Source organism: Melospiza georgiana, chromosome 14 (assembly GCF_028018845.1).
Source record: "Melospiza georgiana isolate bMelGeo1 chromosome 14, bMelGeo1.pri, whole genome shotgun sequence".
NCBI classification, from domain to species: Eukaryota; Metazoa; Chordata; class Aves; order Passeriformes; family Passerellidae; genus Melospiza; species Melospiza georgiana.
In genome coordinates, this window is record NC_080443.1 from 5,559,371 (window position 1) to 5,583,179 (window position 23,809).

Genomic DNA, 23,809 nt, shown 5'->3' on the forward strand with positions numbered 1-23,809 from the left:
GCACGAGGGGAAGTTGAGGCTGGTCATTGGGAATCATTTCTTCACAGAAAGATGATTAGACTTTGGAATGGACTGACCGGGGAGGTAGTGGAGTCCCCATCCCTGGAGGTGTTTAGTGACTGGACGTGGCTGTCAGCGCCACGATGACAAGGTGGAGATGGGTGACAGGGGCGGACTGTGTGATCTCAGAGGTCCTCTCAGCCCTGGTTCTGTGGTTGCTGCCGGGGGTCGCTGCGGGCGCTGCCCGTGCCGGGCGCCGCGGGGGCGGAGGGCGCTGCGCAGCCGGTGCAGTGCGGCGGGCGGGCCCCGGCGGCTCCGCGGCCATTCCGCACGGCGGCACCGGCCTCGCAGGCGGCACCGCGGGAGCCGCCGCAGCCCCGCCATGGCCAAGGAGGGAGCGCAGCGAGCCGAGGAGACGGAGCAGATGATCGACAAGGAGGGCGGCAGGGAGGCGAACGAGGGCGGCGCGGGCGGCAGCCTGCGCGCCGGGGACGCCAAGGAGATGCGAGCCGTGGTGCTGTCCGCCTTCGGGGGGCTCAACAAGCTCCGCGTGTCCAAGAAAGCCATGCCGGAGCCGCAGGAGGGCGAGCTGAAGATCCGCGTCAAAGCCTGGTCCAGTATCGCCCCTCGCCCTCTCCTTCCCCGGGGTGCGGGCGGGTGCGGGACCCGCGGGGCCGGGCATCCATCCCTGCGTCCGGAGCGGGTGCGAGTCCCGCCTAGCCCCGGGCCGGGCATCCATCCCTGCGCTCGGAGCGGGTCCCGCGGTGCCCCGGGGCCGGGCATCCATCCCTGCGCTCGTAGCGGGTGCGGGACCCGGGGTGCCCCGGGGCCGGGCATCCATCCCTGCGCTCGGAGCGGGTCCCGCGGTGCCCCGGGGCCGGGCATCCATCCCTGCACTCGTAGCGCTCCCTACGAGCAGCCCCAGCTCCGGCTCCGGCTTCCCTCACCTGTGGCTTCCCCGCGGGGCAGCCCCGCTCCCGGCCCGTCCCTGCCCGGCTCAGACCCGAGCCCGGGTTCCCGGTCCAGGGCGGGCAGCGGGGTTCGTGTGCGTTCGGCAGCGGTGCGAAGGCAAGGAAATTGTCAGTGGTATTTCACGCTACCAGCTTGGAGAAGGAGGGGGGGAAAGCCTAGCCAAGTGCATTCGGGGTTTGGGCTTCTGTGAGAAATGTGGATGCCAGATTGTGCGTGTTGCTCAGCACCTGTCTCTTTCCCTTCTGACACACTGGCTGTTGTTTTTCTCCTGGGAATCACTTACTTAAGTCAGCATCCTTTTTCATCGGAGCTGCTGTGGCAGCGTGGCCAGAGCTCGGGATAATTTCCCAGTGCTAGTCCCTGTGTCCAGGTGACAAGTGGCTACTGTCTGGCAGCATCCTGAAACGTGCTTTCTTATATGGCTTTTTTTTTCTTTATTTTTTATTTTTTCTTTCTTTTTTTTTTTTTTTCCCCAGACAAGCAGAGCAGACTCTTCTTCCTAGATTGCTGGTTCTTAGTGCACATGTTCCTTTGTGAAAATATGATTAATTTTTTTGAGTGACAGAAGCCACATTAGGATCTTACTACACAACTTGATGTTTACCAAAGACTGAATTAATTTTGCCTAGGCAAGGATTTATCTTCTGTTGTCCTTTTCTGCTGTATGAAAACATGGTGCTTCTGGAAGATAAATTCCAAGGTGAAGGCTAAGTTGTTTACTTTAGAAGAAACTTGTGTTAAAAATGTTACTGCTATGGGGGAGTGAGCTTGTTTTGAATCATGTATCGGTGGATCTGCTTCAGATTTGGAATATCCCGGTAGGTTAAGGTAGCTGAATGTCTTGACCTGTTCAGATGCTGTGCTTTCCATTCTGTTCTTAATGGGGCTCATAAAGTTTGTGACCATTGCGAGTATTCCCCCTACCAACGTGTTGCCTATGAAAAATAGTGATATCCATTAGTGTGCATGAGTACTAGTAAATAATGGGTGGGATATTTTGCATTCACATTTGATATTGGGTTTTTTTCCTCTCTACTAGCCACAATGGGAAATGCAAGAAATTCTGTGCTAAGTGAATAGAATTAGTGGTTCTTGTTTCCTGTGTGTTTTTTTTCCCAGCTATTGGGTTAACAAAAGTTAACATGCAAAACTAAAAATGTTGTTAGCCCATGGATATATTCCTCTGAATGTGTCAGGGATTTACAGCATTTTCCAGTACCTGTATGAATTCCACTTTCATGAAACCAGTAGCTGTGCATGTGTCACAAATAGCAAGCTACCTGCACAAGAACACTTGGCTGTAAAATGGAATTGTGCAGCCACAGCTGCAGCTGCTCCCCAGGGCTGCAGTGTCTGTAGGGCTGTGCGAGTTGCAATTGTGCTGTTTGACATCAGCAGAGCTGCTCAGCTGCTCCACAGGTCACTGCTGGGTTGCACAAGCCCCCCTGTGTTTTGGGAGCTTCCCTTCATGCTGCCTCCAGGCTGGAGAGCATCTGCTTGTCATTCCTGACTGGAAATGGCCACAGGGCTGAAATGTCACCAGGTCACCAAACTGCGCTTCCAGGCAAGGCAAAATCAATTTGCTGATGCTCTTGATGATGGACTTGGGAGACAGAGTGAGAAAGGGGCTGGCTTTGCCCAGGGCAGCGTGCACAGGTTGATGTGGGCAGTGCTGAGCACACGCAAGATGGGTTGTTCCAGTCATCAATACTTCTTACAAAACGTGTGTTCTGTTGAATCAGTTTTGTAGTTGACCACCACTAGAGATGATTATTATTATTTTTTGACTCAACAAATTGATGGAGGAAAATAAGCTTTATTTTAAGAAGGATGTGCACATGCTTGATAAATAATATACACCAGTGGAACAAGTTCTGTGTGGTCTCTGAATTCCCAATTGAATCACACGTTTAGACCCCTTAAGTTGTGTGTGTACACTTCGTAGTATGGCACTAGAAATGGAGGATATGCTGCTATTAGCAATAAGCCAGATGAATAATTCTTTTGAAGGTTTGGAATATCAGTGATCCAATTGAAAATGTGTCAGCTGAGATGAGTCATGTGTTAGGCTCATTCAGTGACTAAGAAATGGAACAGCCATCGATGTCCAAGCTGAGTCATAGCTTCTGCATATTTCCTGAAATCATTGCTGATTGATAATGATGAAGCTGTTGAAACTCCTGTGTTTGTTTGTGTTGTAATTTGCAGGCAGCAGAACGTTGGGATGCAGAGTGATGAAAAGATGAGACAAGTAGCTGGAGTGAACGGAAGTATTTCAGATGGGTTGTGTGAATAAGCAATGGTGTATACCATGATTACCTCGCTCTGTTGTTCTTTTTTCTCTTATAATTATTTCTTCCCTGTACTGCTGTACATGTGCATTATGAGGAATGAGGCAGAAGTGACCCTTCTGACTTCGTGACTGTGAGATAAAGGCACTTTAAAAAAACTGGAGCAGATAAAAGAAATCCTGAGTGTAACCGAGTAGTGGAAGAGAATCAGTGTTGCTCCTAAAGGCAGTCTGTTCATATGGTCCTGGTTTCTGCATAAAAAGCATGAGACCTGATAATTTTAAACCTTTCCTTTATGTATAGACATGGTTGGTTTTGTTGGTTTTTTTTTTTTATTTTTAAGATTGGGTGGTTTGCTGGCTGTGGTTAAGAGGAAGGATTTTAAGAATGCAAAACTCGATGGTCCTCTTGCTTGTTCTGTGGCTTTTCATTAATTTCAGCAATTAATTTTAATGGATTTTTACAGTGAAATAAGAAAGATCAAAAGCAGCATCTCTCCAAACCGTGTCATGGAGTGTTCTGCATGATTTGGGATTTTGAAATAGAAGGTATTGGGCATCCTCAGAGATGTGGGATGGAACAAAGGGAAACAAATTGACTGTTCCTTCCCATACTTAAGAAAAGGGAAATAAAAATGCAGCAAAACTAAACCACAAATATAGAGAATAATATTCAAGGTCCTCAAAAGGACCTGGTGTTAAGGTAGAGTATTGCAGACTGAGAAAGTCAGATTCAGATTCAAGAGTAATTCCATTTTTGATAAAATCTGCCTCCAGTAATGCACAGTTAATCCAGTCTGTGCAGGTCACAGAGACATCCCTGCTCTGTCACAATTATCAAGATCAGTACATTGACCCTATGTCAATGTACTGATCTTGATAATTCATATCCTTCCCTGTTTTCATTTGCATCCAGCTCTTGATTTAGGATTAAAAACATGCTGTGTACTGTTTGTCACTGCATTGCTTTGCCTTTACACTTCTCCCTCTGCATATGCCCTTACTAAAGTTCAGGAGTCACTTTTTGTGGCTGTACACCAGAGCAGGCTATCCTGGTTTGCAGTGGTACAAGAAATAAATTGTACTTAATCCCTAAACCTACCACTCTTCATGAGACATATTTTCTTGTGTTGTGTGCAGTCAAACTTTTCCTGAGTGTGCTGTTGACTGAATCCCAGTGAAAGAGCTGGGTGTCTTGGGTGCAGTTACAAAACTTGCCATCCATCATTAGGCCCCATTCTAAGGAAAGAAAAAAAAAAAAAAAGCTGAGTTGACCAATACACCATAATCATGCTTTCAGATCTACTGATCTTCAAATTTCTCCGGTAAAATAAAACTTCTGTCCTTCCTTCAACATGGAGAAGAATAGGAATAAAGGCATGTCTGAGAGAAGCAGGGATGCCACAACATGTAAGAATAAACGAAGTGAAAGTGAATGAAGGAGAAATTCTCTATAAAGTGACTAAAAAGTATTAGAAAGCCTGGTCAATACTCCATGGTTCAACTAATAATTAAAACAATAAGAACACGTATCTTTATTATTGTTTACCTTGTGTTTTGCTTTTTCTTCCCTTATCACACCTGTTCTAGTGTGAGGCCTTGTCAGTTCATTGTAATAGAGATGAACTCCCAATATAATTTTGCTGTCCTTTGTTCTTCTTTGGGTAAAAAACCAGATGAAAAAGAAATGGAGCTAGGACAGAACAGAACTGCCAGTGTTCTGTCATTAGATGCAGAACTGAACATGTGCCTTTTCAAAAACCAACTATTTACTTCATGAGAAGGAATCTGTTTATGATCAGTGTCATGAGCAAAGAGCAATGGCCTCTGCATATCCACCTGTCTCCTTCTTGCCTACTTGTTATGGCACCACGGGGTGTGTTCTGCCCAGATTGCCTCATCACAGCCCTGCCTCCAGCTGCCTTTTCTTGCAGGAATGTAGGGAAAAGTTAACTTTTTGTAAAAAGCTTGCAGTGTGGAAAGATGCATTTAAAACACCATTGCTGAAATTAATGTACTCAGACAGTGGTTGCCACCATCAGTGCTGTGGGGTTTCTGAGTTTGTGGTTTGGTTTGGAATTTTTGTCTGTTTGTTTGTTCCTCTTCTACAAACAATGGCTGCCTTGCAGGCATTTTGCTATTTGGAATTTCTCTTTCATATCAACATCACAGTGGTGATGTAGGAGTGGTCTTACCCACTGGAGAAGATGAGATCTTTCCAAAATAATTTCAAATTTGCCAACTTAACTGTGAGAAAACCCCTCTGAACCTTCCATATGGTTGATATTATAAGCTTTGTGTATGAGTATGGTGAAAGTTGTGGGTTCAGGTTGCTCTAAACCCTCCACCACAATTCTGAATGCTTTCATTTGGTGGGATCTCCTTCCCCCTCCCCAGTGACCTACATCCCATGAATCCATGCTGTTGTGCTGGGGCTGGGTGTCTGCTCTGCCTGGTAATTTGTTGGGTCTGTTCTGTCTGTGTCTTGATTAGTATCTGACTAAGGCTGCATCTCATAAATCCTTGTGCCCATCAGTAATGTGATGTATCCAGGCAGTTGCTGGTGTCACATGTGTGAGCAGGACTGGCTGTGTGCTTGGCTAACCATAAAAACAGGGCTGTGTTTTGGAGCAGTGGATAAATGCTGAAGTGTATTTCAGCTAGTTAGGAGTTTTAAAGTTTTAACTATGGCATTAAGGCCAGTAATCAATATATGCACATAGTAGATAAGTGGTGCCTTTTTTCTTTCTTTTTCTTTTCTTTTTTTTTTTCCCTGTGGCTGCCCAGAAAACCACAAAATTTTCTTTAATAAAATTGCATACAAAAGACAATGCAAAAGTGCTTTAGGATTTTTGCAAAGCTGAGACTGCAGGGAAAGACCTGTATTTTTTTCTGAGCATCAAACCTGAGGACTTCAAAGACCTTAATAGCTTTTGAAAAAATGTACAAGCATGATCCAGGAAGGAACAGTTTTAAAACAAAAGCCTATCTGGTGCTTAGCAAGTTCATGCCCGAGTTTGGAATCCTGCCTGAGACTAACACAAGATGCATTCCTGGGGTCACATCAAAGGTCAGGACAGTTAGACCATGTAGCTCCTAGTCCAAAATAACTACAATGTGTGAGGCTTGGGGTTTTCTTCTTAAATTGACCTGGCTTTCCTTGCCAGCTGGTAGTGCATTGGTAGCAATCAGTGTTTCAGTGTATTGAATTCTGACATGCCCTGGGTGACTGCTGAGCAGTGTGGGGCTGCTGTGCTGTCCTGGCACGTGCACCCTCTGCATCCCAAGGCTGAGCATCCCAAGGGTGGGAATGTCTGCTGGACCCTGCAGAGCCCAGCTCTTAATGCTGCCCTGGAGTTTCCTGGCTGTGCCATCACTCAAGGCTTCCTCCTCTACTTTGATCTGTGGTAATAGTCTTGATTTGATTTTTTCCTGTGTTTTACAGTGGTTTGAACTTTATTGATTTGATGGTGCGACAGGGGAATATTGACAACCCTCCTAAGACTCCACTTGTTCCTGGCTTTGAATGTTCTGGAATTGTAGAAGCTCTTGGAGACAGCGTGAAAGGATTTGAGGTAATATTTTTTTTTTTAATTTTCAAAGTGAGAGTTATAAGTCTCATATAAATAATCACCAGTTTCTAATCCCTTCTGCTCTGCCAGTGACAGCAGTCTTCACCACCCTGTTGAGATTTGAAAGGTCAATTTTTCCTTGCTGCTTCCCAAGCGTGAGAATGCCCTCTTGAATTAGTTTCTGAATCCACCACTGTCATCTTCAAATCCTTCCTGAAAGTCACTTGTGCCATGTGCACATCCTGATGGCTAAATAGGAACTGGAAAGCAGGAGTGATGTCCTTTAATGAAATGAAAGAAATTAAGTTAACTTGTTAGGTTTCCTTTCTTGGCCATGTTTGCTGTCATCACTGCTCTTTTACTCAAAGCCCAGGTGCTGCTGATTCTGGTTGCAGCTTTTGATCTCGAGTTAACAGAGCCCTGTTTACAGTAAGCATTGCTTCCTACAACTGTGTGCATTAATGAGGTGCAGATTAAATTAGGATTCTCATTCTGGATATAGAACTTAGTCTGATTGCTCAGGAAAAATATAAATTTCACCTGAGAGGTTGTGGTAAATCACAGATATTTGATGTATATAGCAAAGTTGTCATAAGTGGTTATGGACTCTGGTATCTCTTATAGCATATAAGCAGCATTTTGTCCTGCCTCCTATTCTGTTACTGATACTAAACATCTGTATTCACTGCAAACTTGCATTTTATTACCTAAGTAGGTTGAAAATTTTGGAAATAAATCCTGAGTTAATACATGTCAATCCTATCTTAGTTATTTGCAGAGTCAGTCATGTCAAAAGGTAATCAAGTTTTCTGAATTCTTATTATATCTAGATCTTAAGAAGATATAAATATTTTTATCTAAAGACAAATTTTTCTCTTCTCTAACAGCTAAAATTTGTCAGTTGGATGAAAATAATGGCCAGTTTAGTTTCAACTATGGTGTCAGTGGTGAAATCTTCTTAGGGGATTTGTCTCAGTTCCCTTCCTGCCCCATCTCTGCCTTGAAGCAAGTTCCAATCTTTCAATGTATTTTGTTACAAACAGCAACTGAATGATAATTTTGCCGTTTGAAAACCTTTTCTGCTCCAGTAGCTGTGCTCTGGCATCTGTACTTCATAGCTGTGCTCAATATCGAAGAATATCCTCTGAAAGGAGAATATTCTCTAGAAAGCCTCTGCTCCACATCAGCACTCTCATTTTAACAGTTCTTGATATTTTAAAGGGCATCATAAGGCTGCAGCATATGGTGCTTGTTTGAATAACACTGCACCTGAGTGAATAAGTGAATATAACTGTGTCTCTCTTTAGAGTGACACCTTTGTTCTGACTGTGGAGCACCCTTGTGCACTGGTGTACTCCTGTCACTGAAACCAGCCCTAGAATTTCATTTTTTACACACAGCCTTCGTAGCCATGGTTGTGTTTGGGTGCTCTAGAAAAGGGCCCACACTCACAGTGACAGCTGTGCATGGGTATGAGTCCATCAGCAGGAGAACTTGCTGTGAGGATGATGGAAGAACCTTCTCTTGATTTCTTTATGGAGTTCTTGCACAGAGTAGGGGCTCACCAGATGCTTGGTGTCTCCTTGACATAGATTGTTACCTCTGCCCACAGTAATGGCAAAGACTGCACACCCAGTATCTTCTGCACCCTGTATCTTCTGACCTCCGTTGCCTGCATAGATCTCTTCCAGTTCAAGCCCTTCTAAAATAGGTGCAATGCCTATTCCTTCTCCATTCAAAGAAAAAGCTGCTTTCTGATGGTAACAGCTGTATCAGGCTTGGTCTCTCTCCAGTTTTGGGGATGATTCTCAAGAAGTGAGGTCTAATCTGACTAGGCTCTGAACAGTGTCTGTGGTAAAATGTGGTATTTAATGTTACCAAGAGGTGCCTTGGGAATCATCAAGAGGGGCTTCTCTGCATTCTTTTTAGTAATCATTTGTGATTTATGGCAAGGATATAGGGCATAATGACATCTGCACTAATGAATCCTAGCAGACTTTCTATTTTAGATGCTTCTCCAAGAGCAAAAGGGAACCACAGAGTGATTACCAGCGAGGCATTGTTAATTTGAATGTTTTTCAAAAGGAGGAGGCATTTCACTGAAATTGGAATGACAGCTCTGTTTCAGCATTCTCACTCTAAAAGAGACAACCCTTCAGAACTGTCAGCAGCCCCTTAGCTTGGAGCAAACCTGCAATATCCCACAGCAAAAGTGATGACTCAGGAGACCAAAATGTGCTTGTGCTGTAAACATTTGCCTGAAGGCAAAAGTGTTGTGCTTTACTCCATACCTGTAGTTCCTGAGGCATTAGAGAGCATTGGTAGAGTGTGAGAGAGTATCAGGCAGATGAGCAAAGTTATTTTAGAGGGACAGCTGCTTCAGTTTTAGTTAAAACACAAAGGCCTGGAGTTGATGCTCTTCCTGTCTCATCCTGTGGCTCCACTGCAGAGCTCCTTTCATGTTAAGGATGTTTTGGGTGGTGTGTTCTAGAGAGGCATAGGATCTAAGGCAAGGTAAAAGATGCCATGGGGTTGCTGGTTGTGAGGAATTATTGAGTTTGTAAGAGTTGTGCCTGTGAAGATTTTATACACACTGGCCACACATTTGCTCACTGTGGCTGTCCCTTGTAGACCCAGCAGCCCAATTTCTGCTTTCAGGTGAGTGTTGCTGTCCAAGTCTGTTGTGCCTCAGATTTTATGAGCTGAGACCATTAGCAGATGGCAGCTAATGTTTGTTACTCTTGTCCATCTGAGAAGAGTCAGTGTCTCTGCTTTAGAAACCTGCAGCTGCCATGAAGGCACATACAAACAATGGAGCCTGATGTGCCTGGACCTCTGAAGGGCTCCTAGGAGCAGCCAACTCTCTCTAATATTTACAGGAAGCCTTTTCTTCTCCATAGTGAATTATGCTTTCACCACCATATATTTTCAGAAGAAACTGAGCAGAGAAATGTTGCACTGAAAGATAATATTTCACTGCTCCTTTAAATCTTGTCAAATTCACTTTGTAGATTTAACAGTGCCTTAAAATCCAAAGGTGTATTTTTTGATGTTTAAGGTGGCTTATTTGAAGTTGTAGAACTAAATTCTGCTCTGACACATGGCTGTGGAGATTACAATCATGGCTATATCTTGGTGGAATCAGTTAATAAGAAGATAAAAACAGAGAGTGGGTACAGATGGTGTTATCTTCTGAATGAGAGCTTTTGCCACCCTTTCATGTGCTCCATCTACCACAGCACAAGGCCTTCCCTTCTCAATCCACAAAGAGGAGAAGTAGCTCTAAATTAGTGTGAGGACTGAGAAAACAAAGCAAAAATTATCTTAGGTATAATTTTCTTTATTCCATGCTTCTCACCAATATAATTATAACCTTTCCCCCTCATCTCTTTCTCTTTAGCAAAATTATTGCTAAGAATGCTGTTTTCATTCTTTACATTTGTTATTTGGGAGCTCTGCTAGCAATAGGTGATCTGTATTAATGATGATAGAAGACTGCTCTATCACAGAAGAGTGGAGCAAAAAAAAATAAAAGGAAGAGGTGGCTTTAACTTCTTTTGGTTATTTTTGTTGACATTAAAAACAGTAAAAGCCCAAAGCTGAACAGCTTGATGGCTGTTTTTCCAAAGGTGTGGAGCACCATTTTCCTCAGTCAGGCAGTGTCCCACACCTTGAACAGGGGATTTGCAGCTCTCACAGTTTGCTCTCTACTGTCTCAACTGCAGTCAGATCCTCAACGTTGTTTTTTTCCTTGTTTGCAGATTGGAGACCGAGTCATGGCTTTTGTGAACTACAACGCCTGGGCTGAAGTCGTGTGCACCCCAGTGGAGTTTGTCTACAAGATCCCAGATGACATGACTTTTTCTGAGGCTGCTGCATTTCCCATGAACTTTGTAACTGCCTACATGATGCTCTTTGAGGTTGCTAACCTGAGGGAAGGCATGTCTGTGCTGGTTCACTCAGCAGGAGGAGGGGTGGTAAGTTGGAACTTCTCTTCCTTTCCTGTCCCTGAGTAACTGAAAGTCTGATGGATCCTCATTCCTGAAATGAGCCAGAACCTGCAGTTGGACGTGATGTTCCTCTGTGTGAGGGATTGCACTGGGAGGAACTGCATCTTTCTTCCCATCAAAATGCTGATGGGAATGGTTGGCAGGAGCTTTTGGTGAAATAAAAATGTTATGGCTCTAGACTCTATGAAAAGAAATCTCATGGAAAAGCCCCTAATTGGTTGTCAGCAGATCAAGGATCAAGCATTGTCTCAAATATTGCATTCCTGAAATTACACATGTTGTGCTTCTATGTTAAAGAAGGGTGTAGTGAAAAGAATAAGCTCCCTGCAAAAGGTATTTATATGTAACCATAATCCTCTTTATAGTAAATGTCCCTCTTGGAACACTCCTGCACATACAGTGTGTGAGTGCGTATGGTGCTTTCACTGTGAAAGATTTTCTTTTCCCCTTCTTGTAGAGGGATTGAAAGCAGTGAAAAGTTGTCATGTGAGCCCTGAGGAAAAGGTACAAATACGAAATTGCAGCCAGCGGTGGCTGCTGCATGTTGTAGCTTGGATCATTCCTGAGGAGGCATTGTGTGGCACAGGCAAAGGATGAATTTGTGGGAATACCAGGCCACACAGTGAAATAGAGAGTCAGCATTTTGTGCCCTCAGTTCCTTGAAGTATCTTTTAGGAAAAATCTCTTTCTTTTGAAGGCATTAAAGTTTTGTGCAAAACATTGTGATATTGACTGGGGAGTTTGTTTACATTTGAAATTATGCAATCCTTTTTCCTAAGACAGATTTTATGAGCTGACACCATTAGCAGACAGCAGCCTTTGAAACTGGAGTACCTTTTCTGTGTTCTTGTTATGCCTTATTTATGCTAAAATAATGTTCTGTTTTCTGCTGAGGTCTGGTGGGCAGCCCCAAACACGCCAGCCTTAATTCTGTGCCCTTAGCCCTTCTTTCAGGTTCTCATATAAATGAGGGCTGTAATCAAAGGAATAAATTCATGAGTTCCCTGTACAAGGTATTTTTAGGCAGCCATAATCCCAGTGGCAGTGAAGGGTCTGTCCTGTTGGATGCTGGTGTAAATGAATGGAATTTATAATCGTATTACAAAGCACAGCCCGGCACAGAGGCTGGGGCTGGCTATTGTTCTGTAGGGTTCAGTCTCCTCCTGTGGAATTCAGGGCTGCTAAAGCAACACGAGGCATTCAGGGGAATATTCCACAGCAATCAAAGTCTCAGCTGTAGCTCTAAGGGCATTTGCCCACCTGGCACTGTACAGACCCTGTGTAGGCTGAGCATACAGAATTAGCCCCAAAGCAATCCCTGCATGTACCTGTGTATCTAGAGAAGTTGAACCCCTCCTCCTTTTTCAGATTCCTGTGTTTCTTTCTCTTTCTGATCTCACTCACCTCTGTTATTTCCTCCTCCTTATCCTGAAGGGCTGGTGATGCTCTGTTAAGGCCAGTTCTCACATCCCTTCTGCTGTAGTGTTCCTGGAAGGAGCTGCTGGCTTCCTCTCTGATCCCAGCACTTCCACGGGCAGCTTTTGGCTGGTCCTCTGCTGTGGCTGCTGCAAACCTTCTCTGGGAGAAGCTAGAGGAAGGATGGGTCCTGCTTGGCTGCCAGGAGAACAAGGAGACATCAGATCCATCACTTGCTAAGCAGTTAAATGAAGCAGAGTTGCCAAGGGAAAGGGCAGACACGCAGGTAGAGCAGCCAGGCTGGCAGTGAGGGATGCAGGGCTGTGCAGGATCCAGGGGGACTGTGAGGAAGAGGAAGGCAGGGCTGGCCAGCCTGCAAGCCAGGGTGCTGATCACTGTCCCAGGGCAGAGATCCTCACACAGCCCCTTGCTTCTTCTAAGGGAAGAGCATGGAGAACAAGAACTGGAAATTTTCCCATTGCTTGATGGGTTTACCAAGTAAAATATCATTCTGAAGATGTGTGGATTTTTTTTTTTCTTTCTGCTAAGCAGACATAAAGATTTCAGAGGGGTCTGTGTTATTCTAATAATCTGTCTGTTAATCCTTTGAAAAATCTGACAGCTTCAGATCGAGCACATCATTCCCACAAAGGTCTTTGTTAATGAACAGAAAACTGGCACTGAAGCTGCTATAAAAGAGTTATTTTTGTGCTGTTGCTTTAATAGATAGAATGCCCTTCCCCACTTTAAGCAAATCTGTCCAGTTGGTTTCTAAATGTCAGAGAAATTCCAGAACACTTTAATGAGACAATAGGCTCCCTGTGGGACTAGAAGTTTCTAATTGTTCATTTCTCATTATGCAAGATCATTATTTTAGCTGCTTCAGGCAGTTTATGAAAAAGAACTTGTTGCTTCGAAAATGTTTGTGAGGTTCTTTGTTCTGGCCACTCAGTCCCCTTTAGGAGGATCCTGCAGCTTTTTCAATAAGTGGAGACAGGGAAAATTCTCTAGGACCTTTACTCTTGTGTATTATCTCAGTTTATTTATGTGGCCTTCTTTTGTTGATAGATACTTTTGGTAGTGAGGTAACTATAGCAATTGTCTTCTCATCTGTGTGATTAGTAGCTTTAATGTCTGCCAGGATGCTTTAGATGAGTCAGTTTATTTATTCCAGAAGTTCCAGGGGACAGCAGAAGATTAGGGAGAGAGAAAGGAAACATACCAAGATAACCTGCCTTGGGAAGGGTCTCATGTGGTGTTGTGAGGTCCCCAGGATGGGGTGAGAGATGAGAATTTGACTCCATGTTCTCAGAAGGCTGATTTATTATGATATGATATATCATATATGATATATGATGATATATCATATATCATATATCATATTTATTATATTATAAGACATTATATACTAAAACTGTATGAAAGAGAGAGGATACATCAGAAGGCTAGAAATGAATGAATAGTAAGACCTGTGACTGATCAGAGTCCTGACACAGCTGGTCTGAGATTGGTCATTAAATCAACACAATTCACATGGAACCAATCAGAGATGCACCTGTTGGTGAGCACCCTCCCTCCAGACCACATTCCAAAGCAATCAAATAATTATTGTTGACATTTCTTTTCTGAGGTTTCTCAGGAGAAAAATGCTGAACACAGAAGATTTTTCAGGAAAGGGGCTGCTGTGGCTCTCCTGGCTCTTGTTTCCCCCTTGGGGCAGGGGCAGTGAAGAGAGATTGACTCTCAGCTCCCACCCTGGGCAGGGAAGGAGGCTGGGGATGTTTCAGGAGCCTCCGCAGAGAGCACAGGGCAGGCTCACAGTGCCATTCCAGTATTCCCTTGGGCTCTGACAAGAGATGAACACTTTTCAGGTCCTGCTGCTGACTCAGATCTAACAAAGTTCCCATTTGCTCCCCTTTCAGGCCTCTGCTTGGCAGGACGCTTGGAACTTCTGATTCAAGTGTTAAATTGAGTAGCTGGGCAGTTCAGTAATTAACAAAAAATAGAATTGTCTCCTACAAATAGAGTTTAAATGCTTTAAGCTGCAGAAATGTTCAAGTGCCCTTCTGAACTGCTTGCTAAATCAGGGAGAAAGCCAGCTAACACTAAACATCATAAACACACATTAATGCTTAAAATAATGACTTTGCAAGAACATATGACTTTCTGTAGGACATCTATTGGTCTGACTTAACTGAATAACACTGCAGTTAATGTTTGAAATGACTGTAAGACAATGGAAGAGCAGCTCCCTTCACAAATACACTCCCACTTCTCTCTGAAGTGAAGCAAAGTGACAACTAAAGAAATTACCCCAAAAACCTGAGGAGCAGTGTGCATCCTGCTGGGACTGCTCTGCCCCAAGAGACAATTAGTTCTTTAAAATAAAGACAGATCTCTATGTCAGTGCATTCAGTGCAAGTCACAGCACAGGCTTGTATGAGATCATAAAGTTTTGCTCACGATTATTCATGTAAACTGTTGAATTAGTATAAATACAGGACTGTTGTAGTAAAAGAAAATGAAAAAAAAACCATGATGCTTTTCTCCTTGAGCTTCAATAAATCCAGTTCCCATTTCTGTGACATCTACCTGGAAAATTAATTCCTCCAGGGCTTTATATTTGTGAGAGAGAGCCATTATGTCCATTTGCTTGTTTGTTTGTTCTTCATGTACTTCCTATTCTGAATATTTAGAGCACAAAGCTTTGGTTATTTACCAAGATTTTGTAAACACCAGTCTCATCACTTAACTCCTCAGACTCAAGGCAGAATTATTAGCCAATTCTTTAGCAGTTTGATCTTGCAGATGCTAAAAATAATCCACCTTCCATGCAGGAGCATTGGCTGCTTCTCCTGAAGCTGCTGTCTGACCTTTCCTGTCAGGCTCAGCAGCAAAGGAAGTGCAAGCAGAGTAAGTTACAGATGCAGCTCTCATGTTTGAATTTGAAGGGTAAATCTGACTTGGCAACAGATTTAGGCCATCCTGGCAGGATTTGTTACTGCTTGGCAGGAGCCCTCTTTTTTATTGTGTCTCCCCTGCATAAATTGCAAATATTTGAGGATGTGTTCCCAGCTGAATCACTGAAGTGGTGATATTTTATCTGACAAAGAGCTGGCATTTCTTAGTGAATCCAGTCACCTGCTATCACAGACAGCATATAGGAACCCTTGCAAGAGAATGATCTAATTTCTTCCTGAAAAAAACACCTCAGTGTTTATCTGTTCAGATTCTCTCCACTCTGTCTTACCCAGTGAGAAAACTTTCCAGGCCTTATTCATGGCCAGTTCTTTTAGAGTTAATGTATCTTTTATTTAATGATGTTATCCATTAATTAAAATTGGGTCCTCTTTCTTCTCAGGGCACTTCTTTTAGATCTTTTTGGTAGGATATATATGTTTACAGCCACAAGCAGCTCAGCATGAACTCTCTCCTTGGCCTGTATTTTTCAGGCTGCAGGCAGGTTTGTTTGCTCATATACTTTTTTTTGTAAGGTTAGATGTGTGTTTCCTGGGTCATCCTTCAGGCAGATGTGGATGTGTTTCCTGGGCTCTGAGCAGCAATAAGATGGTGGGAGAGCCAGATCCTGTTAAAAGAGATCTCACAGCATTCCTGATCCTTTCAAATATTGCATGGCTAGGCTGCTCTGTCTGCACTTAGCAGGGAGGAGCACGTTGAACATCACTGCTGTGTTTGAGGCAGAGCTCCCTGAATGTGAGGAGCTGGAATTGACTCTTCTCCTGTGCTGGTCCAGGCCAGCCCACTGGGCCAGGGATCAATCCAGCCCACCCTGCTGACACCTCACCTGCTACCAGGGCTGCACTTGCTGCTTTCAGATTAGCAGTTCAGAGCTGTTCAGCACTTGATGAAGAGCTTTCCTCTTGTTTCATCTCCAGCATCCAAGGAAGGGATAAATCAGCTCACACACTGTGTCACCCTGTCTGGGCTGCTCCAGGTGCCCAGCTGCTGGAGCCAGGCAGGGCAGTGGAGCCTGAGCTGCTGGGAAAGGCTTTGAGGCCATGGATGTGCTCCCTCAGCAGCACCAGAGAGTCCTGGTGCCACGGCCCAGCCCATTTCCAGACCCTGCCTCAGAGCACAATCTGCTCATCAAACACAGACCCCAGCCAGCCATGCACAGAAGGCAATTTCCCCGAGCAGAGAAAGCTGCAGCCTTTGAGAGCCTTTCTGTTTGCCTCTCTCAGCCCTGCACTGCAGAGGACGTGTCCTGTCCCAGGTCCCAGGCAGTGCTCAGCTCTCCCCTGGCTGCTCTGCCTGTGCAGGTGGAGTTTTGGCTGAGTTTTGCTGGGGTGGCTCCCCTGAGCTGCAGAGGATTTGTGCCCCATGGAGATCCAGCCCTGAGGTTTTGATGCAGCTCAGCTGCACAATTTTGCAAACGGGTAAGAAAAACACACCCTGCTAATTGTTGCAGAAAATGTTTTGAGGGTGAGAGAGATCATTATCTCAGGGTCACTCTCTCCCTGCCTCCTCTCCAAAACTCATCTGTGCTCTGCTGAGTGTAGCAGATGCTGCCTTATGCTTGCCCAATAATCACATTTTAGTTTGTCCACTCTGCAGTGTTCACCCAGTGTTTGGTTTCCAATTTCCCCTGCTGTAATTGGGAAATGACACCTTCAGGAGATGAGTTGTGTATCAGACTCCACCTAACACCAGAGAAGAGTTTTCCTGATGCCACAAGATCAGTAGATGATTCCCCTTGCAGTTTTCCTTCTGTGTTTATTTCACAGCACCTTCAGGTATGCTTAGGTGGAATGAAAGCATTTTGGAACTTGGATTCTTCTCACATCCAGTTCTAGACAAGTTTCTTGTGCAAGATTAAGTCTGAATGCTCTTTTTAAAAATGCTGTAGCACCTTTAGGCTGCAGAAATACATAACAGAAATGGTAATTCTTTACTGATGCAGTTTTGCAGGGTGGTATCTTTTACATGGTTTATTCTCTCCTGCTCCCAGGCTGCCCTCAGTTTACACGGCAGCAAAAAGATGCTTTCTTGGAAGGATTCTTCCCCATCCCTGCTGTAATTCAGTGTGCAGCTGCAGTCAGGCTGGTGGCATTACATCAGACCCTTTTGGAAAGCCACTCACTTGTACACCTTATTTATATTTCATCCAGCATTATGTTTGTGTTAACAAGGTAATTAGATTAGTAAGTTTCATTCTGATCATGCTTTCTATATTGACTTTTAAATATTGATGACTTCTTTTCTTTGAAATTGTTGAAATGCCCTAAACAGTCTGTTTCATTGTTACTGCCTAGAAAACTGCTTTGCCATTCTTTTAGGTGATTATCTTGGTATGAGAACTTTCCACTCCTGCAGGCTTAGACTTGGGTTTTAAAGCAATGGAATGTGAAGAATTTTTTTTTCCTGGATCTAAAACTACTGTAAGGCTATAAATTTATATTAATTTCTCTAATAATAATATGTGTAGATTAGGTTCAACATACTGGTTTTATGAATCCACAGGATACCTTGAAAAGGAATCCATCAAGCAGACTGTGAAGCTGGGGAGGCACATCCAGCATTAGCAGACATCCTTCATTCCACAAGCTATTAATTTCTTTAATCTCAGCTATTCAATCCAAGCCATTAATTTCTCTAAGGTTTCACCACATGATGTTCTGCCTCACTGGAAGTGTTCAAAAAATGTGTGGATGTGGCACTTCAGGATGACTTAGTGATAAAACATGGTGATGGTGCTGGGTTGGTGGCTGGACTTGATGGTCTTGGAGGGCTTTTCCATCCAGAATGACTCCGTGATTCTGTGATAAGTAGAATATAAAATATATGAGTATATTAGAGGTGATTAATTCCACTTTAAGGGAATATTGTGTAACCATGTCTGTCCCTTCAGTGAATCACCTGATTTATTTTCTGTTCCCAAAGGCTGCTAAATTCCATTAAAGGTAACATTAATTGTCCAACTGATAATTATTTTTTGCCATTAAAACTTACTAGTTTTCCTAGGATCAGAAACAGGAATCTGGTCAGTACTTCTGTGTGGAAATTGGCATTGTATATGAAAAAATTAGATAAGTGAAGAATATTTTTCAACCTGTGCTTGTGTAATTTAGCATCCTCTTGGAAGGTTTTGGAGTTCATGCACCATTTCTGCTCACATGGTTCTTGCTCCCAAAGGCAGAGAGGCTGATAGCAGAGTTGGTGTGGTTTTGCTTGGGCAGGGAGGAGACAGAAAAGCCTCATGTCCCTGTTTGCCACAGGGCAGTGGTCAGGATCCAAGTGAGGGGACAGGGCTTCAGCAGCAAAACCCTTTGTGGATGCTTCATTTGTAAATCATGGCTATTCTGAGCACTGGTCTCAGTATTTGTAATTAAAATGTGTAACCTGCTGAACAGTGGTGACTAATCCAGAGGCAGCTGCATGATTTGAGGGATTAGAAAGGAGACTTAAGCGTGACTTGCATAGCCACAGTGCTGTTTTGGAGCTTAGCTGAATTCCACAGAAATTAGGGAGATGGTTGAGTTCATAGGTTGAGTTCAGTCCCGTTTTGATGGGGAAAGTGTGAACGGTCCAATTTCACCTTTTTTTCCTAGATTTCTGATAGAGAGACTAAAAATACTTTGCACAGAAATAAGTAAGTGTCAACTTCAAATTAAGACTTCAGAAAACTGCAGAAGAGTGTTTTGTGGAATTCCTTCAAGACACTTCACCCAATTATAAAAGAACTGGTCATATGAGTCAGTTGTAGGCTTCAAATACCTACAGAAAGCTGGAAGGTATTCCCAGCTGATCTGGGATTTTAGATAAGCTTATCTTTGTGGGGAGGGAGAGGTGTACTATGGAGTTTGAGTCAGGATGAAAAGAGGGTATTCACATCCCAGTGTTTTTGTGCATTTTCCTATTCATCTGACTGTCAGTTTGTTAAATGTTAATCGTCTTCTACAGGATAAAAATCAACATGATTTCTTCTTGAATGTTTGACCTTTTAAACATTCAGTGGTTTTGATTCAGGATATATTCATTAGCCCTTCTCTGCCCAAGTTGGATTGAAAATGCAGAAAACTAATTAGAGAATAGATCAATAATGTCAGAATTTCATTCAACTACCATGCATTATAAATTACTGATTTATCTAAATCACTGTGGGTGTTGGGTTTCTGCGAGACACAGAAAGGGAGAAAAGAGGATTGGTTATGAAAATTACTAAGAAAAGAACAGCTACAAAATCCCCATTTTTTTTTCTTTTAATTCTATATTTCATTGTTTGTGGAGGCTAAAATCTGGGAATGGTTTAGAATGAGATGGTAAGTAATAGAGAAATGAAATATTAGAATAGTGAAACATTTTCTTCTCCTTGAAAACATTGCATCTTTCAAGATGAGGCCCCTCAGGACTGGATTTTTCTATGATTTTTGAGAGGAACCCAGGAAAATTATGGATAATTTTTAAAAGATAAGGTCAGTTTTGATTTGGGGTTGGATTTACCATGCCAGGAGTAAACATCATTACCTGTGAGCCTCTCTGAGCTGCTGGACAAGCTGTTCAATCTGCTGTAGTGTTCCATCCCTCATCTGCAAAGCAGGAATGAGAATGATCCCTTCTCTTGCTCTCTTTTCTGTGTGTGTTTGCTGTCTAAAGGATCCCCTAAGCTGTGCCTTGCTGAGCAAGCATTCACTGAGTACCCCAGCAGGAAACCACTCTGAAATTCCTGGGTCCCACCATATAAATAATGGCCTTGCCCTCTCTGGTGATGCTCAGCTTGGAGTTACATTCAGCAGAATGCATTGAGGATGCCAAGACCTCCAGGGTATGCAGGGTTAGCTAATTATCCTGCTTTAAATAAAACCCAAGTGCTAATTACTGGGATATACAACTAATAATCAGGGTTTCTGGTTGGAGGGAACAGAAATGTGTTTGTCCCTGGGTGGTTTTACTAGTCATGCATACAGTTTACAAATGACAATCTTTAGGCTGTAGATGTAAGTAAGAGTCTGCTGAATTCCATCTCAAAGGTTTTTTTAGAATGGCAGTGTCATTTTTTTAACTTCTGGGTATATTCATGTGACTGTGTTGGCTCCAGAGGAATAATGTGGTTGCAAGAAGAGCTAGGGTGTGGCTACCAAACATCTGGTTTCCTCTTGTTGGTGTTTTAAGAGTAGAAAAAAACCCCGAGGGTCATAATAAGATGACCTTTTAGGATGGCTTTTGAAATCTAGATGGCTCAGCTGTTAAGCTTCCCTTCTCTCAGCCTCATGAAATTAGAAGTTAAATTTCAGTAAAGGCCTTCTGGGGCCCAAAACTGGAAACTCAAAGTACAGACATCTGATTGCACAAATTCTTCAATGCCCCAAGTGCTGCCTAAAGACTGGCATTACATCTCATGGACCCCACTGGGTATCTGCCCAGACCAGGAGGAAGAATGATTTTCCTGGACATGCTCTGGGCTGTTTTATCCCTTTTGCTGTTTTATCCCTTTTGCTGTTGATCAGTTTTTTCTGGGGCCCTGCCTAAGCAGACCTCTCTTAGTGTGACTGGGGGCTGGTCCTGCATTTTGAATAACCAGTATTATTGCTGTTATCAATAAGAGGTAAAGCAGATTTTCTTTATTATGCAGGACTTGTTACAGCAACTTGCTGTCTCCCACTGAGACCATAAGGAGACATGATCTTACTGTATTAGGACTGCTTTGTCTTCAGAATATCCTTGTGATTTAGGAGTCTTCTTTCCTGTGGCTGAACTGCAATTCAGTGGAAATAAATGAGTTTGGGAAGTGCTTGCACATGCTTGGTCTCGGGTTTTGCTGTGTCAGGAGTGAATGGGCAGCTGCAAAATCTGTCAACCAATTTCCATGCCAGTGAACTAACATAATAATGTGTTTGCAGGGTCAAGCTGTCGCTCAGCTCTGTTCAACCATTCCCAATGTTACTGTTTTTGGAACAGCTTCATCTTTCAAACATGAAGCAATCAAAAACTCGGTAACTCACCTGTTTGACAGGAACGCAGACTATGTCCAAGAAGTAAAAAGGTAATCTTGTGTTTTCCTGAGTCAGGTCTGTATGGTTATCTGGTAAAATACTATGAAAGGCACCAGGCTGATCATATTTATGGGAAGAGACTACATTTATGAGTTTGGGAGCTGTAGTTTTTTCCAGGTATTCCATCTGTCCACTAGGGACAGGATAGTAAGCATCTCCCTATGTCTTGAGAAGAAACATGAAATTTTTCAATCCCTGTCCCTATTTGGACATCTGTTGTGAGCAAAGTAAATTAATTAAAAGAAACTGAAGGTCTTAACAGAACGATGTCCTTTACCTTCATTTGCATATGTACTTGCTCACTGTAATGCACCAAATAAGATATTTTCAGTGAATTTGTAAGGTATCCAGGTTTTGGAGTTCTCTGGTGTGCTTTTATCTGCCTGGGTTTTCATCCTCTGCCAGGGATTGATATCAGAGCACATGATGTCTGCTTTAATTTCAGAGCCTTAGATTTTGTTTGTTTGCATTCAGATTAAAATCATCCTGTTGCCTTTTGAAGTCATGGTGTGTGTTTCTGTTTATGTGCTTTCAAACACTTTGTTTTTCACTTTGTCTAGCTGTTGATACGGGTGTTGGTGGAGGTGGCAGAACTTCTCTCTGGGCTGTTAGCACTGCAGGCTGTATTGCAGGAGGAATCAGGGTGGGTACAAGAGATAAAAACCATGGGTGTAACAAGGTTAGATTAAACAAGCTGATATTAGTTTGTGCTTCTTTCCTGGCACAGAGGTGTTTAATACCAGCTCAGTGAGAAGTCCTGATTGCAAGGCAGAAGTGGCACCCTGTAGAATGTGCCAGTACCCTGATTTGTTACTCAGATCCTTCCATTTTCCCTTTGCATCGAGAAGACTTTTAATAAACCTACAGCAGTAATTCTGAGAATGCTGCTGTGACAAATTGTCTCTTGGCAGTGGCAAATCTCTTGGTTTGATGGGTATTAGCTGTGTGCTGTGTCCTGCTTCAAGTGTTCACTTCTTAAAAGTCTGGTAGCAGAAGAGGATGGAGCTGTGATGGAGAAAGGACAGTGAGAGGAACCTGCTTTATTGCAGGCCACTGGGGCACTCAGCAGGGAGAAAACTCAAAAAACAGAACAAAACCAAAGCAACCACCAATGATTCCAAACAAATGAAAAAAAATAAACAAAAAATCCTTAAGAAATGTTATGAATGTGGAAATGTTCATAGGGGATGAGGAGTCAGTTCAACCAGGGAAGGCACCGAAAGCTGTTTCATTGTAAAATTTTTATTTCTTTACAGTGGAGGCTCATCCAGTGGCCTGAATAGAAGCAATTTATTCTCCCAAATGTGGCAGCAGTACCAGGGAGTGAAGTTGCCTGGTTTTGCTGCTGTTTGTAACCAGTGGATATGTGGGTCTCACCTTTGTTTTGTGAGGAAGCTGAAAGATGCATTACAAGCCTAAATCGGGATATTCAATATATTTTTTTTTCTTCTTTAGCATCATATTGACACTGCATTGACTAAGCTGTTGGAAAGTTATAAATATGCAAACTGTTTATTGAAACAGTACAAAATGGCCTGATTGGGCTGGATTTCTAGCTCTTGGTGACTTCTCTTTATGCTTGATTTAAGTCTTAGCTGATATCTAGTTGATAAAATATCTGAAGAAGAAGACTCTGCAAATAACTTTATGAGTAACTTTGTATGAAAAGAAATTAGGATAAGATCTATTTTCTCACAAATTCAGAAAAATAATATTAGATGTGAATAAGAAAAATATCCTTTTTCTCTATTCACAAAAAAGCATTCTCTGATATTTCGTTCAGTCAAAAAAGAACTTTGTATCTGTTGCCTTTTGATAATATAATTTTACTGAAAGCCCTGAAAAATGGGGAACAAGATGGTTTCCCCCTCTTTAATGCCTAAGAGGCATGGGTTGGCTAGCTGAAAAACTTGCACTGTGCCACTGAATGAATCTGAAATGTATTTTGATGAGGGTAAAGTTTTCACAGCAAAGCCTCAACCTTAGAGTCCTTTCTAAAGTACCTGGGAAATGTTGGCATTTTGTTAACAACCAGCCCTGTGTACCTTACTGCAAAGTAAGAGATTTTTCCTTGTTTTAGAATCTCAGCAGATGGAGTAGATATTGTTTTGGACTGTCTTTGTGGAGAAAATACTGGGAAAGGCCTCAGTCTTCTCAAACCACTCGGGACTTACATTTTATATGGTGAGTGGAAAAAAGCAGGTACACATTCCAAAACTAAAGTTTTGCAGAGCTTAAAAGCATCCATACCCCTCTTCCAGAACTGGTGATTGACATGCTGTGCTTGCTCAGTTTGATCACTCCAGTCAAGAGTTTTAGTGAAGCTGACCATGCACTAAATTATTGATAAATAAATGGTAATACAAAAAAAAAAAGAGATTTAAAATAATATTTAGAAAAGTAAATCCAAAATTGAAAGTGAACCCACAGTACAGATGGTTAAGCATCGTTGGGTGATACAGGAGAGGGATGGTAGAAAGGCTGGGTCTCTCATTCCTGCCAAGGAAACTTCAGTGCAGTTTTTGTGAGAGAGAAGCG

The 23,809-nt window shown here is 42.9% G+C and overlaps 1 protein-coding gene across 1 annotated transcript in view; it reads left to right on the forward strand.

Annotated features, from left to right (window-relative positions):
• Positions 1–311: 311 nt before the first annotated feature.
• Positions 312–23,809, forward strand: part of VAT1L (vesicle amine transport 1 like) — a 56,138-nt gene continuing 32,640 nt past the window's right edge. Inside the window, exons 1-5 of the mRNA XM_058034271.1 lie at positions 312–612; positions 6,708–6,837; positions 10,596–10,811; positions 21,119–21,261; positions 23,352–23,455. Of these exons, the coding sequence (XP_057890254.1) occupies positions 383–612; positions 6,708–6,837; positions 10,596–10,811; positions 21,119–21,261; positions 23,352–23,455 (823 nt within the window). The 5' untranslated portion in view covers positions 312–382. The remainder of the gene's footprint in view (positions 613–6,707; positions 6,838–10,595; positions 10,812–21,118; positions 21,262–23,351; positions 23,456–23,809) is intronic.